This window comes from Musca autumnalis, unplaced genomic scaffold (genome assembly GCF_047663935.1).
Source record: "Musca autumnalis isolate F117 unplaced genomic scaffold, ASM4766393v1 scaffold_4, whole genome shotgun sequence".
Taxonomy (NCBI): Eukaryota; Metazoa; Arthropoda; class Insecta; order Diptera; family Muscidae; genus Musca; species Musca autumnalis.
In genome coordinates, this window is record NW_027411977.1 from 3,395,119 (window position 1) to 3,409,059 (window position 13,941).

General features: G+C 32.2%; 1 protein-coding gene across 8 annotated transcripts in view; it reads right to left on the reverse strand.

Annotated features, from left to right (window-relative positions):
• Window positions 1-13,941, reverse strand: part of Msr-110 — a 38,889-nt gene that overhangs the window by 9,459 nt on the left and 15,489 nt on the right. For all 8 annotated transcript variants that reach the window (XM_073987229.1, XM_073987232.1, XM_073987228.1 and 5 more), the window contains one exon: window positions 10,792-10,989. In XM_073987229.1, the coding sequence (XP_073843330.1) occupies window positions 10,792-10,989 (198 nt within the window). The remainder of the gene's footprint in view (window positions 1-10,791; window positions 10,990-13,941) is intronic.

Genomic DNA, 13,941 nt, shown 5'->3' on the forward strand with positions numbered 1-13,941 from the left:
AAATTGTTCTAAATAACATGTTGTGCCTTGGTGTATACCTTATGTGGTGGTAGATTGTCAGTTTCAATTAACACCTTGAAAACACTGAAATTTAACAGTAAACTTTCTTCAAGTTATTGCGTACTATTTTTCATTTTTCAGGCAACAGATTTACAAATTAATAAAAAAACGTTTATGATTTTAGACGAAATTTGACAAACTTCTTGAACAATTTTCGTTTAGAGGGCCGCCTTGAAAACTCCCTGCATACGTCTCTAAAGTATACTACTATTAATTTTCACGTTCATATCCACCAAAGGACTTTCAAAATGCCAAAGGACTTTATAAATGGTCTTCAAAATAATTTGTTGAAAAATTTTTTTCTTAAATAAATGTTGAAAAATTTATAGTAGATTATTGCAGGTACTGGAACAGAGCATTTAATTGTTTAAAATTTCTACACAAAATCGAGATACAGTTGACACAAAAAAAAAAAAAATTGGAGGGTCTCCCAGTGTGAAAAATAACCTTAGTTCAATAGACAACAATTTTAGATGAATGCTTCATTTTAGCTCCCTGTTTTGAATTAATCATTTCAATCACCCAATATTTACATGCAAACATTATTGTGATATTTTCATTTTCTATTTTCTGTATGTGGAAAACTTAAAAGCATAATTACAAACTATTTTTTATCGAAACATAATGACACATTTCTATGCATGACAGAGTACGATAAGTGGTGGCGTGGAACCGAGAACTTTTAATTATCATCAAGTCGTATATTTTTTAATTGCCATTAAAGTCATTAAAAATAATTGACGTTTTTGCTGAGATTTTAATTACAACCTGAGAAGATTTGTATTGCAGTTATATTGTTGTGTATATGGAGAGATGGAGCTGAACAATCCTACAAATCTTCCATTAAGACACACTTGTGCTGTATACAGAAAAAAAAACTGGTTGAAAGTAACACTAAATAAAACTAAGCTACAAAACTGCAAAAACAAAAACTATTAAATCGAAACATTCTAAGTTATACTAATTAATTTATACTATAAATACAAGTATACATGTCAGGGAATTTCCAAACTTGTGTTATCTTTAAAATAAACCAACACGCAAATATTCTCTAGCAAATTCTAAACGGAGTCATCAAATCTCTCAACTATTTTGTTATAAAATTAAAAATTGCTAATCAGTATACGGCAGAAGAAGAAGAATAGAATATAGACAAAATACAAAATATAAAAACAGAAACGACAACAAGATTTTAACATCGACACACATGCTCGTGTGTGTTTGTGAGTGCTGGCAATTAAGATGATAGATGATGGCGACAAAAATGGTTTATTACATAATCTCATGGAAACAAAAAATACCTTTTCGAAATAGTATATCCATACTTGCAAAACAACCATCGTGCACACAAATACATAACTACTCAGATATGTGTGTATGTATGTATGTATATCATAATAACACAAACAGAAGACAAGACTATATTTGATAAATTAGAAACAACAAATACCATCCAACAAGCTAAAACAAACAAATACTTAACAAAACAAACATTCGCTCATACAAACACTTACGAATGCGATTATGCACAAGTTGTGTATATGTATGTGTGAGAGTGGTTTGTGGTGTTTGCAAAGAAATCGAAAGACTTAAGACACAAGCTCGATTGTTAAAAATATACACAGCAGCACAATTGAATTTTGATTGTTACAAAGTACAGTGGGTTCAAATTGTACAATATCCCAAATGAATATTAAACTAAATATCAAAGAAATTCCTGGTTCTAGGAGAACCAAAAAATTGCAATCTTTTAATTTTTTATGCTTATCAATTTTAATTAACAATTTATCCCAAGCAATGAATTCGAACCGAATTTCGAATCACTATGCAATAAGTGTGGCCACTGTTACTGGTATTGTTTTATGAATACCAAACAGACTTCACATGGTGGAAGGAGCAACTTAACAATCACTATTAAGCGCATACATCATCCAACGACACACAAATGTCTTGTAGCCCCCTGAATTCGCACACAATGAAACCGATAAGAAACAGAAATGTGCAAATGGTACCATGCACCAAGGTATCGAACACATAAACAATTTTAATTTTTTCTTGTGGGATTTCTTGCGTTTTTCTGTAGTTTTTTTTCAGTTTATTTTGTAGAAATACAGCTGTTTGCAGACAACCAGCTTGAACAGGCAACATTTCTCACCTTATATAGAAAGATGAGTTGCAGTTTGGACCAAATGCAGCTTGACGACGACGACTTGTTGTGGTTAAAGCTGTAATTTTCCTACACCATAAACTTTGGCATTTGTAATAATGTGGTTTAGTTTGAGTTTTGTTTTGTTATTTCTTTGGAAATTGTTGTAACCAAAGTCTGTGGATGCTTTCACTTTATCGCCGTCATCATTATCACTGGACCTGACAGTTCATGGCACAATCTTTCATATTTAAATGAACTTTTCTTTGTAAGACATGGCACGATTAATAGACTTTGAGGTGGAAAGACAGAGAGAAGTGACAAGAAATAAATAAGTAATAATATTGTTCATGCCACCAAATGTAAATTTCAAAATTTAATAGACTGTGGGCATTGCCAATAGACAATGAGGACTGTGTATATCTCTGCCGCCATCACCATCACCTTTTTTTCTCGTTATTGTAATTGGGTTTATTGTTGTTGTTATTGTTTAAATCAATTGTTGCATGTTTTATGGAAATTTGCTTCATTGATTTCATTATGGCTAAAGTTTTTTGCATGCAATTGTAGCTAGTTAAGTTACCTTCAGTTACATTTCATTGCAAAGCCAGAAAACAAAAACACAAACAACAAAACATACAAACGGATACTAATCTCAACCATGCATTTCTGTCGGTATGTATAAGAGTATGTTTGATCATTTAATTTATGGCTCTAGATTTGTATAAATGTACGTATGTATGTACTCGTATTTACCTATGAATTTTGTATGGCTAGTTCATTTTTTGAAAAGCGTTTCTCGTTGCTCTTTTACCAATTGTCATGAACCGTATCACATCAATAAATATTATTGTGGTTGTTTATGCCTTCCTATGTATTTGTGAATTTCTGTAGGCGTCCATATTTTATGATGATGCCAGACATCTTCCTCTTGGCAAAAAAAAAAAAAAAAAACAAAAACAAAAAAAGTATCAACAATAGTTGTGCAACATATTTCCCTTCATTGAAATATTTGATCTTGGCGATTCGTCGTAAAAGGGTAAATGAATATGAGAAAATGTTTGGAATGAGAAGAAATAAAAGGAATGTTTCTGTATCAGTTCTAGTTTGCTATCAATTGTTTTTACAGACAACTTATATAAAGAAAACTATTCTCTAGAGTTGGGTAATCTAGTTCCTAGTTCACTGTACTGGTTCCGAAACGTATGATTAACATCATAAAATGTAACGTCTGATATTATGTATACGCCGTTCGTTTATGCAAATGATGTGGACCATTAGAACTGCGTAGTGAACTAGAAGCTCCATATAGTTCATTTGACACAACTCTACTATTTTCCATGTGTAATGTTTTATGGAATATTTTTTCTTGGGAATTGGCTTTGTTCCAGAACCTAAAAATGTTTACTACGATAACAATTTTAGAGTCTTTAGAGAGTTTACGGCTCGATTCTATTTTAGTTCGACGTTATGAAACCTCCTTTTTATTGCCGAGATCGACTCACTTGTCGATAGTATATTTTACTTAAAAGGTAGTTTTATATGACCTATGTATACTATAATGAAGCGCCTAACCACCACTGAAAATGTAATATTGTCAGTTTGGAATTTTGAAACCATGCCGTTCTGTGCGCAATTTCAAACAATTGCACCGCAATAGCACAGGTAAGAATAGATATGGGCAGCACTCTTTGATATGTGGAAGCAATAATTAAAAAAGGCAAGAATAGATTTGGGCAGCACTCTTTGATATGTGGAAGTCTCTTCTTGTATCTGTTCTGGGATGTTTTTGGGAAATAGGAGAATCCTTTTACTCCAATTGGCATTGGGAAATAATTTCCGTAGAATAAATTGAAATTTTATTTCTGTTGACTATGGTTACTACAGAATATCTTGAATCTTGAATTCCATTATATGTGGAATGTCAAAGGGATTTTATTCAAACAACTTTTTAGATGTACAGCGCACCTAAGCTAGGGTTGTTTTTGTAATTAGGTACGTTTAACTTAGAATGTTATGGACAGCGTATTATTCATATCATTTTAGTTGGTCCAAAGATTTTTTTTTGAAATTTTGTTTTTTTTCAAAAACTCCATGTTTACTCATTAGGGTGGGTCGATTTGTATGGAAGGAACAAATTTTAATGGAGGCTTAGCGTTTCTGATTTTTGGGATTGTACTGAGCAAAAACGTCCACTAAACCATATCGCTCATTTACTCAAAGAGTGACATAACTCGAAAAATGCGTTTTCTGAGTTAGCAATTTCTATTTTTTCTACAACTTCTAATATATCTTGTGTCAAATTTGCATACTGATATCTTTAAAACTCAACGAGTTGCAGCTCATTTACTACAAGTTTCGCATAATTCAACACAAAAGTTTTTTGAGTTTATGAAGCACTGAAACATTTCAAATCACGCTTGATCTTGCACAGAAATTTAACACTGATATCTGGCTAGCTATTTGCAAAATATGGTCCAAGTAGTTATTTTAGTTTTTGTGCTACAATCTTTTTAGTTGGGAAAGTCAAATTTCATTCGCCAACTTAAAACGCGTTTTTCTCGAAAGTGGATTTTTTGAAATGTGTCACTCTTTGAGTAAATGAGCGATATGTCTACGGTGAAAATCGAGCTTCCCGATTTTGACTTGAAGAACAGGATCTCTTTTCGTCGGCCTAAATACAATATTACTATATACGGATTTGATATGTCCTTTATGTGTTTTTCAAGTTTACAAAGTTAAGATCACAATGGTCTTTGGATGAATAAAATCGATGAAAACTTATTCAAGTTAGGAGCAAATCATTGAAAGTGCTTCTGAAATAATGTGAATTAATTATATTCACTTTGGCAGTTTTGTTGTGATGTGTGTTTACTTTTTATTTTTAAAGTAAGCCCGCTTAATCACATATTTGTTGTTTTCAAATGTTAAAAACAACAAGTTTTTAAAGTGGGTGTAGTTAAAATTGATTTACTTTAGGGAAGGGCAGAGAATACTAGTTTCGTCCAACGCCACTTGGACACATCAGTTCTCTTAGTTCTTTGCATTGAAGCAAAGAACTCTTCCCCAATTTTATGACGACCGGAGCTCAAGAATAAACGTAAAGTAAATCAATTTTAACTACACCCACTTTAAAAACTTGTTGTTTTTAACATTTGAAAACAACAAAAATGTGATTAAGCGGGCTTACTTTAAAAATAAAAAAATGAATTAATTATAGTTATACCATCGTAGCGTATAACTACCATACCATAAAATTTTTTATAAATCATACGCCGGTGGGGATAAAATTCTAGAACTTTAGGATGTAGGAACAATGTTCCAAAATGCTTTTGCGATGTACTAAAGAGTTGTGGTACCATAAGGTACCACTTGAAAGCTTATAGTCGTTTACTCCATAACAAATTCACAAATTGAACATTTTTATATTAATATTAGTATTAGTATTAATAATAGTATTGTTCTTATGTTTCAGTCATTCGAGTTTAATTTTTTTTTTCTAAAATCTTCCACAGGGATTGGGTTAATTATAGTTTTGGCTACAATTTTTGTCTTAGTGTTGGATCGAAATCTTAATTGTTTGGTTGTTATATGTCAAAATATCCAAAAAAGTAACAAAAGTGTGATAAAAAAAACATCAAGTCCAAATCTGGAGGCTCGATATGGTAAACATATGGTCTAGTGGACTGTTTTGCTCAGTACAATTCCAGGAATCAGAAGCGAAGCGCACCTTAAGATGTTCACATCGCCCCACCCTAATATTCATGCCTCATGCCACATAACGGCTGATTGCATTGGTTTTATGTAGAGCAGCGTCGCCCATAATATTTCCATCAATACTAAATCATGTGTGTATGCATGGGTGAAAAAACAACAACACATGATGTTCATCGATTGTTTACGTACACGTACACTGTGCGTGAGAGAGAGAAGCAAATGCAAAAACAACTCAGTGGGCGCCCTCACTATACTGTCTTTGCAAAAAAGCGCGTCTCTGATATAGAGTGACTTTGATCTGGCGATATGTTGTTTTATTTTTGAACAGATTACTCAGTCCAAAGCATCTAATAGCCTAACATATGCTGGCTATTAGATGCTTTGGTAAGGGGTGTTATGTCTTTGTGCATTTGTAAAAGGAATCGAGATAGACCAATAGTTCCTTTTAGTGATATGCACTTTCTGAGTCGGTTTATGTATTTCCGTCCGTTCACAACGTATAGGTCGCATTTATTGCTCGATTCAGTTACAAATTGGGCAAGATAATTTTTTTTTGCCACATGAAGAACGCTTTTGCTTTTGGTGCAGCCGATTTCATGTATTTGATGCACCAAACATACTATCCATGTCAAATTGCAATATAATTTGGAATGTGTGACGGAATTTGGTCTAGAAATAAAAATGCCAAATTATATTGGAATCGGTTCAGATTTGGTTATAACTCCCAAATATACGTTCGGCCGATTTCATGTATTTGTTGCCCTAAATACGCAAATTATGTTCAATTTTGATGAAATTTAAAAAATGTCACCGTATTCGGACGAGAAATAAGTTTGCCAAATTATATTGAAATCGGTTTGGATATGGATGGATATAGCTCTCATATATGTATATTTTCGCCCGATTTTAGGTATTTGGTGCACCATCCTCGCTATGTATATTAAATTTTTATTAAATATTTGACAGAAAATGTTTGCAAAATTATATTTAAATCGGTACAGATTTGGATATAGCATCCGTATATATTTTTATTTATTTAAAATATTTTTTATAATAAAAAATTACAATAATATTTTTTAAAAGCATTTTATTATATCACTAGCTTCTATGGCTATCGACTAAAGCCCCCCTATACACGTTCGCCCGATATAGATATTTGGGGCACTAACCTCGTAATGTACATATGTCGAGTTTTGATGAAATTTGAAATGTGTGACAGAATTTTGTCTTGAAAAAGTTTGCCGAATTATGTATATTGAAATCGGTTCAGATGTGTAAATTGGACACATATGTTGATAAAATTTGGAAAAAGGGACGCATTTTGGTCTAGAAAAAAATCGCCAAATTATATCGAAATCGAATCAGTTGGTATATTGCTATCTCGACTATCTCTGTATATGCAGTATACATTCAATACTATCAGTGAATAATACAATACCATTGATCTGATATATTATCAAGAAAAGGAGTACGTCCAACACAACTGAAGAGAGCCTTTCATATTCTACAATGTTTTAATCAGGTTCCTCACAACTTGATCTGTATATCGAGATGCTGAATGTGGTTTTTCTAACTACCATGAATTTCTTCTGTCTCGAAAGTATGCCTAACGTTATTAAGGACCCTAAAAGTTCATATTATATATCAAATAAAATTATACTTTATTATATACCTACATTGTGGATAATCAATATGCATCTCTATTCGTTTAACATTTTATATAATTTTACAACTTGTTGCTGTGATTTCTCTTGGTGGATGGAGCGATAACTTCATTGGAAATGCTATAATATTGTCACGCTAACTGACATCATTATTGAAGCTTAACTGAAAAATATCACATGATGTATTGCAATACTATATATTTACTGGTAAGGTAAACCTTTGTCCCATTCCCCCACTACTCAATAATCACTACATGTTCTAATCTGTGAGCTAAAGTTCATTTACATTATTCGACGTTTAACTTTCGCTTAATGGCCTGAGGAGATCTGGTTTTTAATAGACATTTTATTCCATTCCTGCCCCTATGAACATACAGATAGGTAATCTCTCTTACTGTCACAATAATTATAGTGTACAGATCATTTAGCAGAGTTGATTTTATGTGGCTTTTCCATTTTTTTGTTTTGTTTTGAAAAATAGAAACTAATAAAGCATGAAATTAATTTTGTTTGATACCCCTTCATTTATGACAAATAAAAAAACTTAAAAAAAAACAATAGACCAATATTATGAGGTAATTACAGACATTTGATCCGCTGATCATTTTCACAATCTTGATAATGATGTTGTAGTTGTTGTCGTAATACTAAAAATATAAACAAAAAAACACATTTCGCGTGTCCAATAGCTGTTGAATAGAAGGAAATGCGAAAAACTTCAACAATACTTAAATAGCTTCAAAAGATTTTTCATCATTATTTTGCAATTTATCAAGCAAATGCCGCGACGGAGTGCTATGAAAGTATTGGCTGTGTGTCAGGCAGAAGCATTTACATGCGGAAAATCCATTGTTTCCATGGAGATGCAAAAATACTTGGCAATTTTCAGTTATGATGAACCTTGACGATAATAAATGACTGAAATACAATACAATAACCACAACAACAACCACAACAACGTCAACAACACTAATCAGTGCCATGGTACCGACCGGACCAAACCGGACCGATGAAACGTGCGGACAATTGAAGTTGATGGCTAAATGTTTGTCTTTGCAATTCATCTATTGTGAAACTAATTGCAATTTAAGTAGTCTCTGCAATAATTTTAATGTTATCTTCCAAAAATGTTTGTGGTTTATATTACAATTTAATTGTTCATTATGGTAATTTATATTGCCTGAATTTTTAATGACATTATTTTCAAATTTTATATTCATGATATCTCATCATGGTGCAAGAAAGAAGGTGATACAATAACACCAAGTGATGTCTTCATTTGCCGTCAAAACATATTTGTAATCAAAAATACATATATAGCAAATATTTCGCTTCTATAAAGAATATATGTATGTGTACAACATCTTTATTTAAGCTTCGCGAAGAATATTTTACCGTTTTCTTCTATCTTTTGAGGATATTTCGCGCAAAAAAATTTGACAGTAAATGAAGACTACGGCCTTCGCCTTTTGGATTGTCAATTAAATAACAAATTTACAAAAACAACATTTTGTTGTTTTAGAAAATACAATTTCAAATAGTATAATGATAAATTGTTTCACTGTATAAATATTCTTAGGACAACAATAAAAATAATCAATCAATCAAAGCATTGATTGATTGAGAGTAAACATAGTGTGAATTCCCCTTTTGTGTCACCTGGCTAAATTTGCCTTGACCTCTATTATTTGTGATTGCAAACAAAACAGTTTAAAAAGGGTTAAGTACGGCCGGGACGAACTTTTTATGCCCTCCACCATGAAATACTCAAATTATTAGTTTTCTTTCTGTTGCGAAAGTACTTATGCCCATTATTTTAGCTGGAGAAATTACTTAACCACTAGAAACCCTAAATGCCTAATTATAGCTAATTCGGCCAGAAAATGTAGCTAAAACCATGAAAATAACTGAAATCGGGCGGTACCGTCATAAGCATAATTTCTGGTGGATAAGTTTACTGTCATCCCTAAATGTCAGCCCTAAACGTCAGACCTAAATGTCAAATTAATTCGTTCTGAAAATGTAGCTAAAAAAATTAGCTGAAATCGGGCGGTATCAAAACGTAGACCTATGACTATAATCTTTGGTGGAGAAGTTTCTTGATCACCGAGAACACTAAATGCCAAATTATAACTAATTTTGCCAGAACTAGCTGCATGTCAAAATACTGTAAATTGGGCGGTACCATTATATAAAACGTGGACCTATGTCCATAATTTTTGTAGAAAATTTTTTGATCACTTGGAACCCTAAATGTCAAATGTAATTCCGTCCGAAAACGTGCCTGAAAACGTCAAAATATTTGAAATGGGGCGGTACCGTTATATGAGGGCTATTTGAAAACGTGGACCGATATAGCCCATCTTCGAACTTGATCTAAGTTCAGACCAAAAACACATGTGTACAAAATTTCATTCGGAAGATAGCGTTATTACAACAGACGGACGGACAGACATGGCTAAATCGACTTAGAATTTTACGCTGATCAAGAATTTACATATATACCTTATAGGATCGCAAATGATTATTTCGATGAGTTACAAACGGAATGACAAACTTAATATACCCTCCATATTATGGTGGGGAGTATAAAAATCTATGGAGAAATGCTATTACCTCTTCTATTAATGATGAACACAATATAAAACCTCTTTATAAAGATATGTGTAAGGGGAAAAGAGGGGAAACATTTATTTAATACAACTACTTCGAACCTAATGAAATATATTCCTTTTTTCTATAGTTTTATCGACCTTTAGATATTTTTTATTGTTTTTAAGACTTCTGTCTTATTGCGCTATAAGGTCCTTTTTGTCAATGAAAAATAAATAAAAATTACTTATTTCATTTTTATATCCGACGTTTCGTTGGGATATTCCCGTTTGTATAAAAAATGTGTAATTCGAGATTTAATTATTGTTTCCACAATTTCTTAAATAAATTCCCCAAAGCTATTTAAAAATCAAATTTAATTTATTATTTTCCTATTAATCAAATCACAAATGCCTAAAATTATTATTATGTTACTTTGTTGCCTCCAGACAATAAAACCTGAATATGAAGTTCAAAAGTCACATTACTAAGAATTAATGAATTAATTAACGGTGTAATTGTTATTTTGTATTAGCATGTGAAATGCAATTAATTTGGCAACGAAGGGAATTCCTCTAGAAATAAAAGGGAAATTGAATAATTCCGACTTACCTTATTGACTTGTTGTAATGTTTCCAACATTAATTCCTTCTCCAAAACAGAATCAAGAGCCTGTACTTGATCACATGATGCCTTGGCTTGCAAATAAGATGAAGCCAAAATGAATGAGCCCAAAATGAAGGAAGACACAATAATTGTGAATGCAGTGATTTTGGCAATTTTCACTGAATTCGATTGGCGTTTGTAAGCCTAAAAAAGAAAACGGAAAGCAAATTAGAATTTATTATGGAATATATATATGAATAGACAAACAAAAACATTAAAGATGCTGGTACATAGTTTACAAAATACAATATGGCTATATTAGATTACAGTGACAGAATCTACATTTATTTATTTTTTCAACGAATACAATTGTTTTACATTCTACACTCCTTGTACTTCAAATAAAAAATGTTTTCCACTTGTAAATCCCACAACTTTACCCTCATCCTCATTTATGGTTTTTTGCTTGTTTCAAATTTTAGGCGGCTTTCTCCATTGTGTTGTCATTGTTGGCAAATGATGGGTGTACAAGAGCACATTTCTTAGGTCTTCTGTCTCTCTACCCACACACATTTGTCCATTCACTTGACATGTACTTATACTGCTTTTTTATGTATTTGTATACTTGGGACATCACGTAGATTATGCAAATTTACAGTTTTTTGTACAATCAGATAAGAATTGGGTTCATAAATTGTCTTAATCAAGAGGTGAAATTTTAAATTTATTTTGTTGTTTCCTTTGTGTCTCTTTTAAAATCTTGAGGACAAAGAAAAAATCATTCCACGCATGGCCTTAGATCTTCAAAAAAGACTACATTACATTTTACTCAGCTAATTTAGGCTATATTTCGGAGGTATTTCAGTCATTAAAAGCTTCCCCAGAATTTGGGAACCATATAAGACACTTTTCCCATTACCACATATTGTAAATAAACTTGATTCTGCATAACTGAAATGTACAGTTGTGTGACAAAAATACATCCAGATAACACATCGAAATGAAATGTTTATGACTTCAATATCAGACCACATTTATTGTCCTATCGATGAAAACAGTTTACCAGTTCTTTGTAGTGGCTAAACAAGTACGAGTAATCCTACAAAAATTTTGAAAATCGGGTCAGATTTTAATATTAGCTATATAAAGGGCCCATGGACACTTTGAGGCCCCAGCGGCACGTGTTAACATATTCCGATTGAGCTCAAACTTTGGCAATCTTAATTTTTAACGATTTTTCCCTTTGAGTTAAAAAAAGAGTCCAATGTCACATTAAAAAGTCAGAATGCTATACGATTTCAAGTATTCGTCACAAGTGTTTAGAAGAAACATTGCTCGCCAGCAAAACTCAGAGAAACGATTTAGATTTGCTATGGAGAACATTTCACTCCCATTTCACGGGATGAAGTTATAGCTTCGTTCCAGTTCTTTTTTTATGATAAAAGTGTCAAAAGAGCAAACGGTCGAAAATGAGTCAAACACACACATTTTTCTAAAATGTACGGGAACGAAAAAATGGCAGAAACGTCAAAAAATCTGGAACAAATGTCAAAGTCGGCGTGTCAGCGAATCAGAAGCCGGCAAACATGTTGCACATTTTTGCTCGCTCAAATTTGTCGAGTAAAAAGTTTCTAAAGAGAGAGCCATTCAGCGCCATTTTTGTTCAAAGAGAAGTGATCATTTTGCAACTTTTTTGGTGTACGGGAACGCATATCGGGAAAAAATGTGCAAAATGTGTTAAATGTGTAAAAACTTTTTAGTTCTGGAACGAAGCTTATATTTTCTTATGAGACGGATAATGAATACCCTGAATAAGAAAAATGTAATACATACCGTAAAATTCGAAAAGTGTCACATATGGTATGAGATAGTATATCAACTAGAGATGTTAATAAAATTTGGGATTATAGAAGAAGCAATGCCAAAAGAGGTTTATTTGGATATTTTATAAATAATTAAGGCGCCAGCCTAAAGAAATCTTTGTTAATACATTAATATGTTCCCATAAATAGCCCCGAAGGGACAAGGCAGACTTCTCCCATATGAATGACTGGGCCCCTATTGTTTTTATTGTTATTAACAATAATACGGTATTTCATTTAAAATTGTGTACAATTTTTCGTTTTACAAATATATGCATATTTGGTTAACTGTAAATAATAATTTCGTCGATGGCGGTCCAAAATACAAACGTTTTCATCCAAGTTTAATGGACCCTACCATCAACACTAATCATTTACCAATAACGTTGCATTTCTTTTATTTCGACTTTCTCCCACTTTATGTTGCTGCATTTTTTTCTTTGGACTGCAACTTTCTGTATGGATTTCATTTTTTCACAATTTAAATACAAATTTGAGTCATTGTGAAATTGGAACATTTGTTTACCATGCCATAAATATTATGATGGCCTCGTCGGTGTTGTGCACTCCAATTTCAAGTTCACAATTAAATATTTATTCCAAGCAAATGCTGTTGGAAGATTTTAGCTTGCGAAGTGAAAAAGTAAAGCATTGAGATTTTTTTATTGTGTTTATTTCTCGCGAATTCAATTAACATAAACAAATTAATGTTACGAAAAGCAATTAAGAATTGATTTCAACACTTTAAATTAAAAAGTTTTTGTTATCAGCCGTTTTTAATTGCTTTTTTATTTACGAAGTTACTAATATGGGAAGAATAAAGGATTTGTTGTGCAAAAATGCACTTTGTTTCACTCTGTTTCATGAAATATTTGGTAATCATTCAACTGTAGTCCTGGAAGCGCACTTAATAAAAAAAAGCAACATGAAAAAGTATAATCCAGTCGAGGTACTGTCTTGTAGTGTTTTAGAGAACTATAATTCGTAAGTTCATTGGTCCAATATGTGGTGATGGAGAATATCCGATAATGCATTAGACAAACATATATATGTATACATATATGCTTATTCATATATAATAATCCGACACAATTTTCATCAAAAGCTGTGAAATACAGTTCATTTCTTCATCCGAACAATTAGCCTTGATTTATAAATAGACAGCGGAATTTTATGCAACCCCTATTTTTGGCCCGATTCATGTCAAATTTTTGGACTGGGTATATTTTTGGCTTCTGATTAAATTGCAATCGAAACATATGACATATGCAAAATGCATACATTTTGTATATGC